The sequence below is a fragment of the Rhamphochromis longiceps genome, linkage group LG16 (genome assembly GCF_057381845.1).
Source record: "Rhamphochromis longiceps isolate RC_006_pf linkage group LG16, R_longiceps_female_GT1.1, whole genome shotgun sequence".
NCBI classification, from domain to species: domain Eukaryota; kingdom Metazoa; phylum Chordata; class Actinopteri; order Cichliformes; family Cichlidae; genus Rhamphochromis; species Rhamphochromis longiceps.
This window is the reverse complement of record NC_140572.1, coordinates 30,035,161-30,056,559: the sequence shown is the minus strand read 5'-3', so window position 1 is coordinate 30,056,559 and position 21,399 is coordinate 30,035,161. Positions and strand designations below refer to the sequence as shown.

At 37.2% G+C, this 21,399-nt stretch overlaps 2 protein-coding genes across 2 annotated transcripts in view; both read right to left on the bottom strand.

Annotated features, from left to right (window-relative positions):
* Window positions 1-21,399, bottom strand: part of thsd7ba (thrombospondin, type I, domain containing 7Ba) — a 227,248-nt gene that overhangs the window by 137,818 nt on the left and 68,031 nt on the right. The window lies entirely within an intron of this gene.
* On the bottom strand, window positions 833-21,279 carry LOC146651407 (uncharacterized). Its single transcript, XM_085383613.1, has 6 exons — window positions 21,200-21,279; window positions 20,872-20,931; window positions 20,691-20,750; window positions 20,549-20,611; window positions 18,487-20,389; window positions 833-960 (listed from the first exon to the last, which is right to left on the bottom strand). The coding sequence occupies exons 1-6, from the start codon at window positions 21,200-21,202 to the stop codon at window positions 833-835; spliced, it is 2,217 nt and encodes a 738-aa protein (XP_085239739.1). The 5' UTR covers window positions 21,203-21,279.

Below are 21,399 nucleotides of genomic sequence, written 5' to 3'. Positions count from 1 at the left end.
CCAACAGACCCACTCCCAGAACCACATCACGTATCGGCCACTGCAAGTCATACAGAGCATTTAAACTTAACATATTATGCAACTTTAATTTACAGTGAGATTTTAACACTGCAAGGATGAATAAATGAATTCCTGATTTGGCTAAAAACTCAAAAAAAGCTAAGTGCAGCATTTTAGATGGAAATAAACATATGGAGTTGTATATACATTTTCATGTAAAGAGGTGCAATTACCTTACCGTTTGTGTCTGGTTCAGTAAACACAGAGGTTGTTAAATGTAATTTGAATGTTTTCTGCATATTTCAAAGTGAAAAAAGTTTGCACCGTCTGTGCTTCATTAGACGTGCAGTTTGGCTTGTTTATTTGCCTTTTTATACCTCATTGGAGATACCATAATGATTTGGGATTAAGCAGAGGTTTATTGGAGAGGGGCTGTGGTTGTTTCTGTTACAGCACTACTTTACTCACTACTTACACTTTGGGACCTTTACACTTCAGTCAAAGCTGCCAAGAGTTCAGAAGTTACAGAAATACAATTTGAATAGTTAGTCAAAATTAAGGTTACAGATGTTCAGGGTCGCAAGCACCCATGTTTCTTCCAAGTATGCATACAGCCTTTGTGGTCACTAGTGGCACTCTTTCATGATAAACACCCTTTCATCGGCATGACCACCTTTGCTCAGTAGTGCTGTTTTCAAACTGTGCCAGGGTGTGATTTATGGAGGTGTGATTGGGAGTGATTCTGCTGCAAGGGGAGCCAGCTAACACAAGCACTAGTTCATCTTCTAAGCTCTGAATAATCACTCTCTCGATCTGTCAGCATCAGCATCTGTCAGCCCCTCAGGAGGAACCAGTTGCCCACAGCTCCTTCATTCCCGTCGCACTTAGTCGCCTTGCTCGCACCTCTGGGGGCCCCGGCACCCATTGAGCTCCTGCTATATTTACCATTCAGTTTGAAAACTGAAATTGAATGAAGCAAAAGCAGATGAGCAGACATCACTACATTATGGGAAAATGCAGAAATTAAACTTAGCCAGTGTAGTGTGACTGAACACGTATTATCTTCCTCAGCAGCGTTCAGTTCAACCCTTAAGTTAGACAAATGATGCTAAAGCTGTACGATAATAGCAAGTAACACAACAAAAGCAATTTCCACTCTGCCCCGAAACCAGACAGATGAGGGAAAGAAGCAGCAAAGAAAAGAGCAATAAACTGTCTCCTAAACAGCAACCGCACTCGCTACTGTTGAAATGCTTGGCTCTCTTGTCCATTTAATTACATTTGGTAAAAGCATCACTGATTCAGGTCAGTGGGGAAAAAAACACCCTGTAGGATCACAGGCTGGTGTACTTGCTGTATGAACTTCTTTCGGCTATTTTAGGTTTGTTAATGTATAACCTACAGAAATGCATATATGTATATGGATCTATCTATCAATCTATCTAATATCTATCTACCTACCTATATATATATATATATATATATATATATATATATATATATATATATATATATATATATATATATATATATAAAATTTAGAAATATTATTGGCTTTTTTCAGCTTGATTAGATAGATGCAGTGAAGACTGACAGGAAAGCAGAGGGAAAGAGAGGGGGAGACATGCAGCAAAAGGCTGTGGGTCAGACTCGAACCCGGGGCGGCCACCTGCTATGGTCGCCTGCTCAGCCCACTGAGCTAAACTGGCACCCCAAATGCATATATTTTTATTATTTATATTATTTTAGACAACCAAACACTATTCTGTAAAGACATGGTGGTATTTTTTCCTTGGTATACTGCCTTTAAAATCTAAGTCTAAGAGTATTTTTGTTGGCCTATGACTGATTATATAGTCTATCTTCTGTACTTTTTCAAACATTTGTGTAAATAATAGTATATAAAACTTGTTTTGGGCAAGCTTCTTAATTAAACTATTTCACTGTTGGTAATATTTGATTATCGGTCATTCTCTTATCATGCTGCAGCTTTTCGTACATTTCCTCACAAGGATGTAGTGAATTTACTTGCCATCCATCTTCAACTTATCTCCCTCAGTTAAGCTTCACTGTTTGTACACATGCGTCCTTTGTCACAACACTTTTAATTAAATACCGAGCCTAATTATGCGCAAAGCTATCCCCAGTGACACACTTCCATCAGTTGTAATTTATGAGCACTGTGGTTCATATTCACTTACAACATTAATATATGCAGAAATTCATCAAATTATCATCAGCCACTCGATCCATCTCCCGAAGGCCTGAATCAGCTCATTTCTCCTTACATGCTACACAAACACGAATGCGCAGTGTTTATGTAGCAGGTTAGAAGGACATCCGGAGAAAAATATGTGCAAAATATCATCATCAGGCAAATTAAGTGACAATAACACTGATGACCCCGAGCTAAAAATAAAAACTTTGTGTGATGATAAAAAATGAGCCACTTCTGAGAGATGTTTGACCTTCGCGCTTGAATATAAATCATATATTTCCATAAATGCTCAATAAGTGAATGTATTATAGCACTTTTGTTTTGGATTGACAATAAGATACTTAATGTGCTTGGATTATCTGCAGGGAAAAAGCATCAAATGTAGCTTTAACATCCCAAACTTATGAATTATGTTCCTTGGGGCTGCAGTACTATACACAATGCCCCACTAAGCTTTTGTTATAATTTAGTATTCAGGCCCACAGCATCCATGCCAGACCTACTTGAATAGCTAATCACTTTTTAAATGGCCAACAGTATAAACACTAGACAACACTAACACATGTTGTGCCCACTGAGTGATGTAATGCCCACTTGGGCCAATCCATAAAAGTAAATAAATAAATAAACACTGTAAGACTATCCAGTTTTTGACCAAAGAATGTGCTTTTAAAATAAAATATAATGTTTAGCAAAGAGGAAAATCAAACATCCCTGCATGACACTGAAAAAAGATACAATAAAAACCCTAAAGTAGGAAACCACTGTCCTCTGTTCTGATTTATGTTTTTTTTTTTTAAATCCAAGCTCCGATAAATCTTGATGATGAAGATTTCTAAGTGGATGATCAATCATGACTTCTTCAGAGTTATCACACAGTGAAGTGAGGAGATTTTCCAAAATGCATGGCAGGCAAACAGCAAAGTATGGTTCACCCCTGAGAAATAATAACCATCATAACAAAGCTATGCTCCTTCTCATATATTATATTTCTATTTCCCAGATATTTTCATTTTTTAACTAAAGCAAAACAAACTACTTAGTGGTGTTTCAGGCTCTAGAAATAATAGTACTTTGTGCACTACGGAAAATAACTGCACATCAGTTATAGGTATAAGGCTACAAAAATAAATAACAGGAATCTACAGTATGACCAGCTTGTGTTCAAATCATTTTTTAATTTTCTTTCTTTTTTCTGTTTAGAAGCACGTACAAACTTTTGTTTTCTGACTATTTATCTATCGATCAATATTGGAAGGTTAGTGGTTCGATTCCTGGCTGCTCCAGTCTGCCTCCCAAATATCCTTGGGTCAGACACAAACCCCAAGATTCTCTCCTGTTACACATGTTTACATCCCAAAGGAACTCTATTGGATTAAGATCTGGTGATGTGCACACTGTGGTCAGCAATAATGATCAGGTAAGCTGTGGTGTTAAAATGAAGGTCAATTGGTAATAAGAACCCTAAACCATGCCAAGACAATGTCCCCACACCATTACACTAACTGCAACTCCAGCCATTGATACAAGGTTAGATGGATCCATGTTTTTTGAACCAAATTTGCATAAGACCAGAAAACATTTTTCCAGTATTCTCTTATGCAATTTTGGTGAACCTGGCAGAAGGGGCAAATGTTGTGGTCTTTACCATGATGTGCATTCGGAGTTGCACATATCTTGGTTGTAACAAGTGGTCGATTGATTTACTTCCTGTCACCATCTTTTTTAGATCATTCTCTGTAAACCCTAGACATGCTTGTGTGGGAAAACCCAAGCAAACCAGCCCATGTGGTACCAACAACCATGTCGCATTTACCCTCCTAGGACCTGGCGTCCACATTTGTGGACATCACATTTTGGGTTATTTAGACCAAAATACTGAATGTTGCTCAAAAGGGCCTGATGTCTTACGAGGACATTATACTGTCCCTTTTCTATTGATTCTTTGTTTTTACATTCATCGGGTCCCAATCAGCCCAAATATCAAAGAGAAATTAAAAATGCATGCCATGAAAGAGTTCGGGTCTTAGGAGGTTAAGTCACTTAATAACCTTAGTTCCCAAGTCTGATACTCAGTATGATCTTTACCAGGTCACTGTCTTCATCATGTCTACATGTCTAAATGCAGTAATTTCCTGTCCTGTCATTGGGTGATTCAATATTTATGGTAACAAAGAGTTGAATAGGCGTACCTAAAAAAGTGGCAAGTGATTTAAATAGTTATGCATTATTCTTTCTGTTGTTTTTCCCTTATATAGATGTATCTGTGTGATGAAATCAAATATTATTTTTCAGTTGTGATCACCTTATTTTCCCTTCTAACAGTCATTTTTCCTTGCCAATTGTTGAGTTGCTTGTCTGTATATTTAACCTGCCCACGGGTGAGAGCTCTCAGAGAATTTTAAATGGTTGCTGCTGAAAACACAGTTTTCTGTTTGTTAAGTCAAGAAAGCAAACAAGCTGTAGGTGGCAGACATATTTGAAATAGCACACACAGAAACCTTTTTTTCCTGGCTTTCTATAGCTTCCTAATAGAGATCCTGGACTGACTTATTACAGGTTGCCTACTGACTGAGTTGTATGAAGATAGTTTCTTTATATTTGAGTCTTAGTGTATTTCTATAGACACTATCATTTTGTAGATAGACCCATTCCTCCTTGGGATGATAACAATTAACTTTCAAATATAATTGCTGATATCTTTGCATATATGATGACACTGTGAGACATGGCTTTTATACTAAAATAAGTAGCATAAAATACTGTGGAACTAGGGCCGTTAAAGGATTTAAAAGTCAGCGAAAGAGGACAGATTCCTGTAAGTTTTCTTCCTTAAAATTTTTTTTAAAACCAAAAGGTCCAAAAAAGAAAAAAAAAAGAAAAAAAGAAAACTGTTTAGGTGACCAGAGGGTATTTGGTCATGTGTCATATGATGTCAAAACAACACAACAGGGAACTCATTTTTCTTTCCTCAGTTTGAGCGATGAATCCAGTGACATTTCCTTTTAGCAGCGTTGGCATGTCATGCTGTCATACTAAAAATACGCCAATGTTTAGACTCAGAAAGAACTTCTTTTCCCCACAGAATCAATGCTTGGTCATTCTATTAACTAGCCTTGAGAGACATGGTAGTTCATCTACCAAGCGGATATTGTATTTCCTCTAAGCTCTCATTTATATACATAGATCCCACTTTGATTGTTTGTGAGAGCCCCAGAGGGGTGCTCTTGCTGAAATCAATGTGTTTACACTTATAAATGCCACAGTACTTTAGTCAGCATCACTTTAAAATGTGAAAACAACAGTGGGGGATGTGAGGTGTGCTATGCCTCTGCAGTGATCAGAATCTTTTTCCGTGTAATTGCTTGTCTCATGTGGTCTTCTCAAGTCCCTGTGCCAGCCTATGTAGAGGTGACAAGTAATTGGATAGGATGTCATTCACTCCTCTGTCTCACTGCCTTCCGCTGACCTGGGATTTCTCTCTTAAGCACAGGAGCAGAACTAATGGCCGTATCTACAGACAGCAACCTGAGGAAAGACCCTGGTGTTTAGATAATGCAGGTGACCAGGGCATGAAAGAACAGAGATAAAGTGACAATTGTATCGCTGACAAATTTAAAATTGCACCCATGGCAACTGTTATGATGCAGTCCCTGGGGGAATTTGTGTATATCGTACAAGATTTAATTCTCTGCCCAACATCAAAAGAAAATCCATTAGATAAAACTGGAATACCAGCAGGGGAAACTGGGGATAAACTAGATTTAAGACTATGAATAAATACTAATCTTAATTGGTTGAAGGGGGCCATGACAAGGTTGCCTTCATGGCTAAAAACATCTGCTGTAACTTAATTTGAGAGCTGATTAATGATGTACCCGAGTGGCTTTCCTTGAGGTGCTCTTAGACTGAGAAGCAAGCAGCAATTCCTGAAGTGCTTCTCTGCGATTTTGTCTGAGGAGAATGCACTCCAAATCATTGGTTTAAGTTGAGGTTTAGACGACTAAATTGCCAGGTAATTGTCAACAAAATAAAAGCTAATTAATTTGGTAAAACATTATTCATACTAGAATATTTTCAACCGATTCTTGTAACATGTAGTAGCTTTCGTTAGCTATACAGCGTTTTTAACCACTGGCTTTATTCTTTTTATAGTTGCAGCTTTACTGTTTGCTTCAGTCTCACCACTTTTATCAACCAATCTTATCAACTCAACCTTTTTCCATTTGCAGCAGACAGCTTCCTTTTCAGGGAAAAGCTTTGATGCCCACTGCACACTACCTGCCATGTACCAAATAGCAATCAGACAAAGTTACAAGAGTTGATGGAAAGCAAAACAGAGGTAAGAGCAGAGTGAGCTGTGGGCTTACGGGTTGCCACAGTCACTTCAAATCAACACTAATATTCCTTCATGTGGCTAGATGTACAAATAGGGAACTCTTGTGAACACATTCACCATAACAGTTTTATATAGTAACAGACCTTTTTGATGACAGATTTGCTTTGTAGCAGGGCAAGCATAGGTGAAACTACTAGCGCTCGGCTCCCTTAAGTATTCCTATAAGCTTTAGGAGTAAACCAATGTTAGTGCAGGACCTTTGTGAAGTGGAATTTAGCCATTATTAAAACATATTATTTTAGGTTCACTACCAGTTGCAAAATATGAAGTCATCACTTGCAAATTCAATAACACACTCAAGTAGAAATAAGCAGCCAAGTGAACAAAGCAGCCACCATGGACATGAGTGTGTGACTCATAGGCTGAATTTTACTTGCACATATTAGGCCGTGTATCTTTGGATGTTCTGACAACTCTCAACGATTTACTTTGATGACAGAAAAGATTGACTAACCAAAGAATTCTAAAGCAAGTAGGTGTATTTAACACTTGTCTGGGGCAAAAAGACAAGATTTGCAAACTTTATGTTCAAATATTTTGAAAACTGTCATGTCAGACTGTTTTGCACAGGCTGAATTCAGCTTTGAAGGTAGAGCTGAGTCGTGCAGTAATTGTAGAGCAGACACTGTCACATGCACAGTAGCTAATTTGTACACTTTGTTGTACATGCACAATGACAATAAAGGGCTATTCTATTCTATTCTATTCTATTTTAGTTATATATGGAAGGTCTTTTCGAATTCGCAAACAAGTATGAGTGGCAGTGAATATCGGCACCTGCAAAATAACACTATTTCCTTATGACTATGTTTTATCAATCTTGCTGCACATGCTATAGATCGGATCTCATAGCCCCAGCAAATATCTCCCAAGAGTTGAACACAAGAGCTCTAAAAGTTCATTCAAGAATCTGAAGGTCACTCTTGGTGTGAAAAATCAAACCTCCATGGAATGGGTGCCAATAAAAACCCTTTAGCTATACAAAACCCACAGCCAAACTAAAAACTACAGTCTTCCGATGAAAAAGCAACCATTTGGGGTTTTGTTTTTGGTTTTGTTTTGTTTGCTGGGACCCTTAAGACTCGGTACTTAGTGGTCACTGACAAGACTATTTATTCTATATCGTATCAATTAGTGTTTTAAAGCTATGTAAGGCTGTCTCTCAAAGGGTTGAAGTTAAAGTTTCAGCAGGATAATGATCCTATGCACACTGGCAAATCTACCAAAAGAGGAACAAAACTAAGAAATAAAGCAATATGGCCATGTCTAAGCCAAGACCTGAATCCTATATCAAATCCCAGTGAGGTGGGATTTAAAATGAACCTGTTTATAATAGGTAGTATATTCAAGAAACTCCTGAAACATATTGCAACTGACGAGATTTTACATGGCAGAATGGTCAAAATTTTCAGTAAGCCAATGTTGGAAACTGGTGGCCAGTTATGCAAAAGTCCTGTAACAAGTTATTTCTACTACAAGTGACAATACGAGCTGCTGACAGCAAGGACACGCTTTTACACATAAGAATATTTCATTTAAAAAATATATATGCTTAAAAAAGAACATTTTCCTTGAACTGTCAAGTATACCACCTTGGGCAGGCTGTGACTCACAAGATAGATTGAGTTGTCCACTATTCAATTAGATCCCCAGTTCCTTCAGTGAGCATGTCAAAGTGTTCTTGAGCAACATATCCATGTGATCCATGTGCAAAAGTGGTCAGAGTCATCAATAAATCTAGAAAACCTGTATGCAAAGACCAGCATAGCATAACATGACTGTATTTCTAAATTTCCTAATTAAAGTGGACTGAAAGTACAGAAAAGGTTTAAAAAAATTACATATACTAGGTCTAGCTGATCACAACTGCAAACTTTTCAATACCATTAAGTGCATTCAAGAATATATGGAATTATATAAGTGTATCTGTTTTTCAGTCAAAGCAGGCCGGTTCAGGAACCTATATTCACAGTAATTGCCATTGCTTTTCTTTGTGTCTCAAAATATGAGCCTTGAATAGATAAAAGGGAGCAAATGTTCCTGACTCACATTATTATTAGCTTCTCTTTATTTTATTTTTGCACTTGAACTAAAGAAAAGTGACTGCTATAAAAGGAAAAAATGTCTGCAACATTTAATTCAGAAAGACAAGAATCCTCCACACCACCACCACCCCTTCCATCCCTTTCTAAAAATACTGACTGGCACTAAACGTAATAGGAACTCATGAATTTGCTGTTGTTTTCGAGAGCTTCCTTCTCGACAGTGTTCTAGAGTCATTTTACTTTACAAAATTATTTTGGAGTACTTTGTTTGTTCCTTTAGTAGAGGAAAAATAGTGAATGGACCAATTCTGTAAGGACCCAAAATTTCCACAGACAGAAGTGCAGATTACCCGAGTCAGGTAGCCTGCAGAGTGTAACCTGTGGAGGCTAAACACTTCACCTATCCTCCATCTGTCATTTGCATCCCCTTTGTCCCTCAGTTATTAATCAGATACTCCCTTGTTTTATGACTATCTGTGGGAGGCTAAATAAATAATTACTGGAGAAAATTATAATTTGCCAACCTCCCTAACACTGCTCATCTAAACCTTACCAATTTCAGTGTGACTGGATTATTTTTTTTAAATCACACCTCATAGTGAAAGTAAAATAAAGTTAAAAATACAGTGTGCTTTCACTACTCTCACAAAGCTCACATTTGCTGTTGGAACCATACAGTCACTTTACCCAAAACACAAAACCTAAGAGTTTCTGGGTTTTCTTTATTGGACTTCCCAACAAAACCATCAACCACTGTGCAAGGTAGTTGTTATCAGCATGTCTATTAGAGATATGCAGACACTTCATATTTCTTTCCTGGACCCGCTCACAGGAATGGGCGAAAGACTAATGGATAGTTTGACAGTTCTGATGGCTGCTAGTGCCTTAATCTCTCTCTGATAACAAGAACAACACTGTGACTGCATCTTGCAAACAAGGCAAAAACTGGTAGAGGCGAAGCACTGTTGGGATGGTAAAGTAAGTCTGTTACTCTGTGATACCTATCATTTTGGTCTCGACTGAAATATGTCCACACGTAATTGGATTAACTGTCATAGAATTTTGTGCGGACGGTAATTGTTTCCATTGATTCTCATTTTGCTTTGTTATCCTCTGTTTTTTTTCAGTGAATACCACAAGTAGGCTGAAGTGTTTTGGTTGAGTCTGCTGTATAGATTGCTGTGACATATTGGACAAACACTTAGCTGTAAGAGCTTTAGTGATTTTTGCTATAGAGGTATTATTGGATAGGAATATTTTTTTCTTCTTCACCAAATACCTTTTGAACTTGTGGTATTTTGTCAGAGCTGCACTGGGAAAACATTCAGCACGGACATATCCAAGAGGCCAGCTTTTACATTACTGCAACCAAAAGGGACTAAACAGCTTTGGAACTCAGCTTATTCTATACATATTTTCACACAGTCCTGAACTTTTCAAGACATCACCAATGGATGTGAGAATGTGAATATTCAGTGCACTGAGATTGGACTTTTAACAGCTTTCAGCCTTCCAGCAGTGATGTCTGATTACTATATAAGAAAAGCACAAGTAATAGTCTAAAATATCAACACCAAGGCACTGAGCATCCTGCGTCCTGCCTACTGCATGCTCTACCAAGGCAGCTTCCTCATCTAAACCTAACAGTGGATTTCCTGTAGTGAAACTTTAGATTTTGTCCTGAAGTTTAAAAGGGCAACTTCCGATGATGCTTAGACTTGAGTCTCCTGACATTGTCAAAAACTAAGCACACCTAAGCTGTGGTGAAAACAATATATTACTAGCAGCAGAAGTCCACATCCTTCGTCCGCATGTATATATGATACATTCACACACTATAGACTGGAAGCAGAGCCTAACAAATATTGTTATTTCAGACACAGAACACAGCAAAAAGAGCAATTGTGGTAAGTAAAATGCATGCTGTTACAAAGATTATGTAGATGATTGTAAAGGTTAAAAACAAGATGCCTGTGTGCTGTGTGAAATAATAAGAAGGAGAGCTGAAAAATGAAAATGGAAATCCTTGGACTTATAGCAGTGCTTATTCTGGCAAGTCCACTTGCTCCACAGAGCAACCGTAGCTTCAAGTGATCCTGACAAAATTGTTGACTGAATCACAAAAGAGCAGTCAGTCAGCAGCTCAGAAAAAAAAGTCAAAATGTTAAAAAGGCTTGGCTTAGCTATCAAACACATTCTTTCATCCGCAGTACTGTAATGCAACACTATATTTTGAGTCCTTCACAGATTGCTGTAGCTCTCACTGGAAACAGGGCTGCTTCTTTTTTCTTTTTCTCCCCCCACACTGTGTGAAAACAAAAACAAACAAAAAACAAAAAACTGTTAAGTGTGCGCTGACTGTGTAAAAGATATATTCAACACTTGTGTCATTGCCATCTCCATTTTTGAATGCATATAAAATAAGAAGGGCAGTTATGTAAGCGAACATCTTGGAGGGAGATGTGGGTGTAATGCATAGATTTTAAATATCATAAAACCTGGTGCAACTCAACTGGTATGAGTGTGTGGCATGGATTTTGTGGCCCATAACTACACCCAACTCTCATTTAAAGCAACAATTAAAACTTCCACAGCCATTGGCATTCACAGCTCTTAGTGTGAACTGAGTATTCACCACCGTGCCAAATGGCTTTTTCTACCAAAATAAATAAATCTGATTTCCAAATTATAAACAACACAAGTTAATTTTCAAACTATTCTGCCAATACTCTATCAATACAATGTTGATTTGATCAAAAAAAAAAAATCAAGATCAAAACAATGCTATGAATAAAATTAATGCTAAAGTTTACTTCATACTTCATTACAGGCAAGAATGAAATACAGCTGCTTAGACTAAACAGTATAAACTGATAAGTACTGTGATCATCTCCTAATTTTGGACAATTTCGGATCATCTGCTAAGTATTTAGTGGTAAACAGTCTCCAGATGAAAACAAAATGTGCTTTGGTTCAATAAAAGAAGAAATGAATTTTTGTAAGTGTGTAGTCAAATTATCAACAGGTTCTAGGCTAAAAGGATTCTAATAATGGCCACTGCTTGGGTTTCCCTTTAACATTCATTTTCTTGCTAGACATTCCTTTTATTATTATAACCCTTTTCTCTTCTAAAAAAGTTGACTTGCCTGTATTCACAGTTAAATTTACATCCACACAAATGCACACAAATATATAGTGTATATATATAGTGAGAGAGTGACCTTGTTACGCTAATGTTAAGGCTGTAGTTCACTTCTGTTTCAATAATGAGTTCAGCTCATTATATCAGCACACAGTCCCTCGTTGTAGCATAAGGATGATCTGACTGCCACCAGATTTCTTTGCCTGATGGTCGTGTTTTAATCATGAAAACTAAGCAGTGCCGTGCTTTAAAACAGAAATAATCTAAAAGCCTTTCCATATAACCGATGTCGGTGTCATGTATAAACATACATATGTTATTTAGCACAAGAAATGCACTGTTTCGGTTGTTGCACTTAGAATGTATGGTACCATTACCAATCAAAATTTTCAACTTAACATCCAGCCTTATTCTTAGTGGAGAGTGTAAACAGTTCCAGGATGCAAACCTTTGAGTCAGTGTGGTGCCAGTTCTTCAGATCATAGAAACAAACACCTTCCAGCTGCAAAGCTAAAACTCATTTAAACGAGTCAGAAAGAGATTCTTTCTTACTGGCATTTTACAGCTCACTGAACATTAATCAAGGATATTTCTACTTCTATTAAGAAATAATCCCCTGACCAATTTTCTCATGCAGATTAGTTTTTTAAAGGCTTATCCATTGAAACCTTCCGCAGATCCCACCTGTCCTCCACCTGCAGTCATCATAATCATAATAAGTCACACACATTCAAAGACAGCTCAATAATTAAAATATATGCGTTTCCGTTTTGAAGGTAACAGCTTCTTTGATGATGGGTTACCCTGGAAGGAACATGCCCGGTCATAACCATTTTCAATTTTTCCCTAATATAATTACTAAGCTCATCCATTACACAATAGGAAAGATGAGTAGTTACTATTGCAAAAAACACAGTCAAGATGTTTTTTGTGGGCGACACACTAAAAAACAAAAAAACACGAATAAGTGCACAACTGAAAATGACCAAATCACTGTTAGAGTGTTACTGGTTTCTTCATCCTTGTTGTCTACACTCATATTAAAAGTGGATCATTAATACATTAGAAAATACATTTTTGGTTAACTATCAGCTGTTAACTGGGATAAGATTTGCAGCTATTATCTAATACGCACAAAGAGAGAGTCAATCCTGTTGCTTTCATAGTGAAGGTATATAACAGATCAAACATCACTCCACAAATACTAATTAAGAGTTCAACTGGCTTCTTTCCTCATGATTAAGTGCTGGGCGTCTGGGGTAGAAAATGATGCATAGCATGTCAAACTTATATTAATTATGTGCAATAAGTTTCTCCTGCAAAACCTTAACTTAAGTGTCCTTTTTGGCACTTTCCATTAAAAACAAAACCCCACACATGACTTTATAAAATCTGCCAAAGAAGATGTACTCATTTTTGTTTAAAGATCACAACAGTGGCTTCTGGAGCCATTTCTCCAGAGCTAATATCAAAATAGTGTTACTGTTTGTACTTTCACAGCTATAGAGGAGAACATTTCCAACTTTGATAAACTGAAGCATTACTTGTGTTCTAGTTCACGACAAATAAAGCAATGTATTCACTCTTGACTTTATTGAGTCTCGTCTGTGTCTGCTGCTTTATTTCATCTGATGTTTAAAACAAATCTTAGCTGAAATTCAATAGTGTGTGCAGGCCATAGTCTATTTTCATTTCTATAATGAGTTCAGCATGTGAGAGTGGCACTTCCTGTAGCACCTGTGGTCCACTAATGACGAGGATGATTTTATTGCCGCCAGATATATGTCTAATGGACTTGTTCTAATCACGAACACTGTGCAGTTCTTTTTGTCTCTCCTAATAAGAGAATAACCTGAAGTAAATGCAATTATGCTCATGCTCTGATCCAAAATGTAATTGGACTGACCTTCTATTGTTAAATTTGCCAGGGATCATCATATATATGATTTTATATATATATATATATATATATATATATATACAAACATATTGTGAGATCCACAGTTTCAAACGTTTTATGTATTTGTTTTAAACTCTCCTAAGGATGGCTGTATGCAAACTCAGCTGAAAAAGCAGAACTACACATAACTTTAACAACTTTACAGTTTCCGCTCAAACTAGAAGTTCATTTGTGATGAGGAACATCTTTGAATAATCTAACTTTGTCATTGAGCTGCTTCTGCCATTCAGTGGCTCGGGCCTCATGCTGCCAAAAAGCCAGTTTGAGAGAGAGCATGATCCCTGATCAAGGGAAGCCCCCCAAGCATCCCTACAGCAAAACCCACCAGCACCCTTTTCCCACCACTGTCTGTTTATCATTACACTAGTGTTCTCTCCCCTAGTTACATCTTATTGAAATGAAACTTTGTAAGGGCCTCATTTAAATCTCTGTGAACTGTGCTCCCACTTGACTTCTACACAAGTTCAACATTACAACTTCAGGTTTATGAAATCCAATAAGATTTTTTAACACAACTCTGAGGTGGAGGCTGAGGAGATGTAATCCTGAGGTGGATCAATTTTGTTGAGATGAATAATTATAAAACCAGTTGTACATACTACCCTAGAGAGATTTTGAGACTTCAAAGATCAACAACATGGTAAATGTTACAAATTATTGGTTAAATTTTCTTTTACAAACATTCAAATATATAGTAGGCACATTCAAAGGTAATCGATTACCAATAACACTGTCACAGTGGCTCGTTTTGAGGCATAAGATCTGTGCGGTTCATGGGGTGTATGACTATTTGATCTCATATTAAAACATCTCAAAACCAGTTAGAAATACTTTCATCTTCAGCTGGAGTGGACTGATGACGCTGTCAATTACCTCGTTTTTAATTTAGCACTGATCTCTTTTTTAAATTTACTTTCAGTTTCTCTTAAATATCACTACTGTGAAATATGGTTAAAACATTCATGCTCCCCTCTGAGAAGTAGATAGAATATAACATTGTATCTTTGTTCTCGCCCTCATATAGCCCTGATCGTTGCTCACTAAATATAGGCCAGTTTTGCCCAGGCAGTTGAATTCTTTCTTACATAATTTAGTGACCAAAAACACTGTAAATATGTAACATGATACCTGGCCTTGTTTTTAAAATAAAAAAGTTATGTATATATATATATATATATATGATACACACACATCACCCTGCTCTTTCAATATAACCCATAACGTGGGGCGATCATGGCTCAAGAGTTGGGAGTTCGCCTTGTAATCGGAAGGTCCGACAGTCTCGGTCGTTGTGTCCTTGGGCAAGACACTTCACCCGTTGCCTAGTGGTGGTGGTCAGAGGGCCCGGTGGCGCCAGTGTCTGGCAGCCTAGCCTCTGTCAGTGCATTGAATTCTTTCTTACATAATTTAGTGACCAAAAACACTGTAAATATGTAACACAGCCCCAGGGTGGCTGTGGCTACAATGTAGCTTGCCATCACCAGTGTGTGAATGGGTGGATGACTGGATGTGTAAAGCTCTTTGGGGTCTTTTTGTCCTTAGGGACTAGTAAAGCTCTATACAAATACAGGCCATTTACCATATCAGCCTTTTCTGATGCATTTCTTCTGTCCCTCCCATTAATTCAGTGGGTTGGGTGAAGTGTCAGCAATGAAAGGATTACAAGCACCAACCCTACTGAACTGATTGCCTTATTGCTTTTAAAAATGAACATTTTATGTACTTATATAATATAAATTTGAGCCCAGACAGTTATGTTCTAGGCCTTTAATTGTCCAGCTCATGGATACCTGTGAAACTAATCAGAGCCCAGAAAACACAAAGAGGCAGCTAGAAAATTAGCTTTTAAATATTAGCATAAATTGAAGAACTTGACTAGAGACAGTGCAACAGTCCTTCAATACGTTTAACAGTATTTGGGGTTGTGTTTTATGTAACATAAACACTGTCAAGAGCATGAAACCATGCATGATATTAGTTTGTCTAGTGTATACCTGAAATACAGGGTCATATTACACACAGGCACTATACTACTTTTACTTTTGCCTAACTAACCCCGTGCTTTGGAAAAATACATCCATTTTCATCATTACACACATACTAAACAGCTGTATTCTCTTAGTTTCCTGTGTGGAGCAGGGAAATTATTTTACTGCTATTGTTAAATAATCATCATTATTACCATTGCATTAATAATATAATCTGGAGTTTATATTGCATTCAGGGGTTGAACAGTGGGTGTCTTTCAGAAAGGCTAAAAGTCACAGGCTGACAGGAAACAGGCTTGCAGAGAGTTTGCAGAAGCAGGAAGTTATTTTGAGCAGCAGGCTAAGACGAGGCTTTAACAATGTAACAGATAGCTTTAAGAAGGCCTTAAGATGTTATGCATACAGTTATTATGTTGACCTTGTATTTCAGGTGCAGTTATGACTATTTTATACACAATGCATATCTGTGCTTATTAAAGAGTTGGAGCTCGGTCAATTAATTGGGGGTTGGAAGCTTTGTTCGGCGCGATGTCCGGACAATCTATTGTGCAAGTGATTTGGAGCCATAGAAGGAATTGCAGTACATGCTTACAAAACACTTATATATCAGATCATTTTATATTAAGCTTTTAAGTAGAGGTTCTTGGTTAAAACATTTATTTAGTAGAAGACATACATATAGTCTCAGTGAGCCTCTGGTCTGGTGAAAGGTCAGAAGTGCAACAGGTGAATTGAGAAAGAGCATGTGAGGTCGTGACACACACACATGAGTTAGATTTATTTAGAGGAGAGATTAGTCATGTCTCGGCAAGAAAGAGGAACAATTCACTTTAAGACAAGAACGGAAAGTACCAGCCATGAAAATAGAAGATGATCTTCTGGGTTAAAAGTCATTGTGGTGTTGATCTGATCTATGTATAAAATGTATCTGTGACGCATGAAGGGGCGTCAGTAAATCAAACCCTGATGCTATAAAATATCTGTTCATGCTTTGATTAAGTCGAAGCTCAATTGCTGTCTGCGTACAGAGTTGTCTTCCCACACGTGTGTATTCATTAAAAATCATTGTTGGACCAAGAGCTTCTGGACCATGGGTGGTTTGTACTCTCCCTCCTCAATTTTGAACCTTAACACCTGCTTGCCAGGTTCCACCTACCCAACACAGATTTCTAGCACCTATCATGAATGCAGGACAAAGTTAATATGATTCAGCAGCCAGAGTTGGTCACATTAACCACATATGTACATCAATGCAGTGTATAGTTTAGAAAGATCATGAAAACACCGCAATCCCCATATGGAAAAGATGTATATAAATCTTGTAAGGTTTTTATCTGTCTTGTGTGACACTTGTATGAAAAATATACAAGAGTGAAAATACATAAGATCCCTTAAAAAATTATATAAATGAAACTTGCATGTTTTGGATACTTCTTTAAAAAATATATGACATTAACCCGACATATATTATCCTAAGAAGAAAAATGTAATATCATACTTTTATGAGTTAGACAATCATGAGTGAAACTAAACTATTGTAAGTTTTTCATAGAGAACAAAAGATTTACTTGTGTTATCACAAACAGGAAACAACTAACAATTAACATTGAATGACAAAAAGATGTGGGGGAAAGCCACAAATTTACGAGAAGTTTGCTTTGAACATGTGATTAAATAAAACCCCACATTAGAATTTCCCTCTGGGATTGATAAAAATGCTTTTCATTCATTTGTGTAAAGTTTATTTATTTCTTTGTTTAGCATTTTTGCAAAACTAGGCATCCTATTCCTGACTTTCAAATAATGTTTTTTCCCATTATTGCATTGACATTTAAAGAACAAACTTTTACAATAAGTTTGACAAATGATTAAATCAACACAGTAAATATTCAAAATACATCTCAAATGTATTCTATATAGATGGAAAAGATATTAGACAATATTCATATTGTAGAAATATTTTTAATTTTGCACAGAATCAGCAGATTACACAAAGATGTAGATAAAATACATTTTATATATAATATATTTCTGTCTTTTTACATGACCCAGATTCATTATGACAGTGCTTTAAGGACCATTTAAACACCACACCACTAGCTTAATGGAATTACATTGAAATACATAAATGTTGTGAACATGCATTGCAAAATGTTTTGACAGAATTATTTTTTCCCCCAAGTCAGAAACCCATATTTCAATAAGAAATATGTTCAGAAATGACAGCGTGAATGCGCCACCTTTATGAACCGCTATGGCTTTAGACCTTGTTAGCTGCACATTTCACTCTTAATTAGAATGACATTTGACACAATTGAAAGCCTTTGAATCTCTCCCATAATCAACACCATAATCAGTAGCTCCACCTTCACATTTGGATTGAATCATTTACAATAAGATTTAAGATTAAATTATTTACAATAGTACGTATTCAGTAGCTGACATACAATTGAGGTAGAGTCTGGACACTGTATGTACATACATGGCCTAACTATCTGAGTAGCATTTATGGCTTTGTAAAAGCCTGTGGGAAAGTGAACAGTTGACATATAGCTCAGCTGAGTTCTGATAAGAGAACCTCTGGCTAACTTTTGCACTGTGCAATTACCATATTTTCCTATAGCATATAAACAATGACTATCCATTTCAACAAAGTGTGAGACTGCAAAAATACTTCCATTTTTTAAAAGCACCACATAATTGTTTCTTTGTTTTGTTTTGCTGTACGTGTAACCGTGAACAATGTCTCCATTCACAGAAATTCTCTTGTAGTAACTCACCACAGAGTTTGTGGGAACCTCTCTAACTGGGTGGAGAGCAGCTTGATCTCTCAGAGATATTTGTCTTACATTTGGTGAACCAAGGGCAGTCACCTGAGTAAACTTTACATGCTTCTTGACATGCTGGGTTCCTTGTCTCATTTCATTGCAGAACTGTTTAACTTCTGCAGCTGCATTTGTTAAGAACTGCTTAGCTAAACGAGGAAAGGCACGGGAGACTGCCACTCGTTTGCATATTTGTTGTGGTACAGCTTGACTACTTTTTATTTGTTTCAAGAGGTACCCATTGAAACTTTCAAACATAAAGGCTGAGTGAGCCCATAAAGGACCCCATTGCACAACACTTTTACTCAAATGCAACAATGAATGAACATTGAATGTCATGTGCTGTTTTCCATACAGAGATTGTACACCTCCAACAAAGTACACTAATGCGTCGTGTGCGTGGCTTATCAGTTCAGTATTTAATTCGGACCCCAAGAGAATGCTTATCCCTTCTACCAGTAATGCCCAATGACAGTGATACTTCTGTGGAAGTATGCCTTTCAGAACTGGCAAGCTATAGTACAAAAGCCAATGCTGCCACTCATGAGCTTTCCAGAATTTGCGTTCAATTAAAGATCTTGGAACTCGAGCGACGATACCTGGAGGTTTAATAGACAAGAGGTGTTTGTCTATGCTTGCTATTTGTACACCTATGTACCATGGCTCAGAAGTGTTTTTAGAATCCATCCATAAAGATGCCATGTATCTGCACACACCAAGCAGTACACAGTGCATGTAGTCAGGGACCATTCCATTGATAAGATCAAACAATGGCAAATCTGCAAGAGGAGATGAGCCCTTTATCCCCAAAATAGTCTTCCCTTGTCTTTCAACTATTTGTCCTATTTCTACTGTGGTTTTATGATTTCTGTCACTTGGCTTTTCATCAGGACATGCGTAAACCCTTGTTTTTCCATTCCCTTTCCTTGTTTGCATCCCAGGATGAAGGCAAACTCCACAGCCATATTCACCATTAAATTGCTTGAAATTTTGTAACAATGGTCTTGCTACAGCATCACACACACAGCACAATGTGTGTACTTTCATGTGTCTCCGTGCCTGATTGTTAGGATCTTGCCACTCAAAACCAACTTGAGAAAGATTTGTACACTCCTCGACAAATGGTTTAAAGAAGCAGGACATGTCTGGCTTTTTGGATCCAAACCATAAAGCACATAGAAGTACATGTTTGTCTCTACTCTCCGGTGGTATCTCATTAATGCAATACAATATTGGCCAAATACTAAATTTGGAAGACTGAAAAACTGGTACACCATCACAATTAAAAGTGAGGGACAGAAAATCATCTTTACTGGTAGACTTTAAGGTCTGATACAAGCGGCCATCACATATGTCCTTTATTACACGGCTACCACTGGGATCACCTCTGAAGCATAGATCATGCACATTGTGGTTCTCAAGAATGTCTTTTAGCTGATCTTTTAATGGTATACTAATAAAAAAGTTACCTTCCTCTAAACTGGCTTTCACTGTTGTGAATGAAGAACATGACACACAATTAAGTGTTTCCTCCAAAGATTGTGAAGACCCAATGTACTTAGTACAAACTCTACAGTAATGATGTCGTTTAAACTGTTTTGTAATATCAGCGAAGGGTTTCTCCAGAAAATACCTGCTTGATGGAACTACAGTAGTCCCAGCAGAATGTAACTTGAGCAGTTTCAGCAAGTCCTCCATTAATACACCTGTAGTGTTGTGTCTCAAAGCAAAGGAGAGGATTGACATGATGCTTTGAATTTCTGTTAGTCCACTGGAGCAGTTCACATCAACTCCTGCTTCAGGGGCGTTCTCCTGAATGGTTGAAAAAGAATTGTGTTATATTTGAGCAGGTTTCACTTATTTTCATATGTAGCCTTGTTTTTTTTTTTTTGCAAAACTGCATTTACAACATAAACAGCAGTCATAGCGACGTTTGTCATAGTTAAAAATGCAATTAACCGCAAGTCTTACCTGCACCATTGTGACCATTTCTATTCTTTCCTCCTGTCTTTGGGTGGCATCTTCATTGTTTCCCTGAGAAGTATTCAAATTAACTACTCTTTAAAGAAAAGAGAGCCATAGAAAGGGAACACATCTTGCATTTGTTTCTTACCAGTGACACCGTTTGTGGTTCTGGTATCTGCTCATCTCTTTGGGCAGCATCTTCACTTTCCTGTGAGGAATACAACCCAAGTATTGAATATATATATGAATTAAATATCCGAATGATATATTCCAGAAAAAGTAGTGAGTCTGTCACTGGAAGTGGAGCACATCTTGCATTTGTTTCTTACCAGTGAAACCGTTTGTGGTTCTGGTATCTGCTCATCTCTTTGGGCAGCATCTTCACTTTCCTGTGAGGAATACAACCCAAGTATTGAATATATATATGAATTAAATATCCGAATGATATATTCCAGAACAAGTAGTGAGTCTGTCACTGACATATTTAAACAGCTTAATGGTGAGCTGTACTTTTCACTTTTACAATGTGATGGAGTAGCGTAGAAGAGACATAAGAATGAAAGTAATGCTTTATTGTGGCCTTTTTTCTGTATGTTGCTTTTAAAAGGAGAGAGAAAGAGAGGGAGAGAGAGACTATAATAATGTATTTTTATTTACCATTGGAACTGTGAAAGTTCCTTCTCTCTGGCTGTCATCTTCACCATTGTCCTTGAAATGATACAAATGAACAACTTGTTTAAGATACATTTTTCACAGCTCCGCTGAAAACAGTCGGGGTGAAATTTCCATGTTGTTATTATTGTGATTGTTATTATTCTTAATGTTTTTATTGACCTTTAAATAAACACAATGAAAGA

What these genes read in the sequence shown, in the direction of transcription:
- LOC146651407 (XM_085383613.1), bottom strand. An exon ending in AAATGGTCACAATGGTGCAG is followed by an intron (nt 20,390 to 20,548) that starts GTAAGACTTGCG and finishes TCAACCATTCAG; the next exon opens with GAGAACGCCCCTGAAGCAGG. An exon ending in GAATGGAGACATTGTTCACG is followed by an intron (nt 961 to 18,486) that starts GTTACACGTACA and finishes ATTCAATTTCAG; the next exon opens with TTTTCAAACTGAATGGTAAA.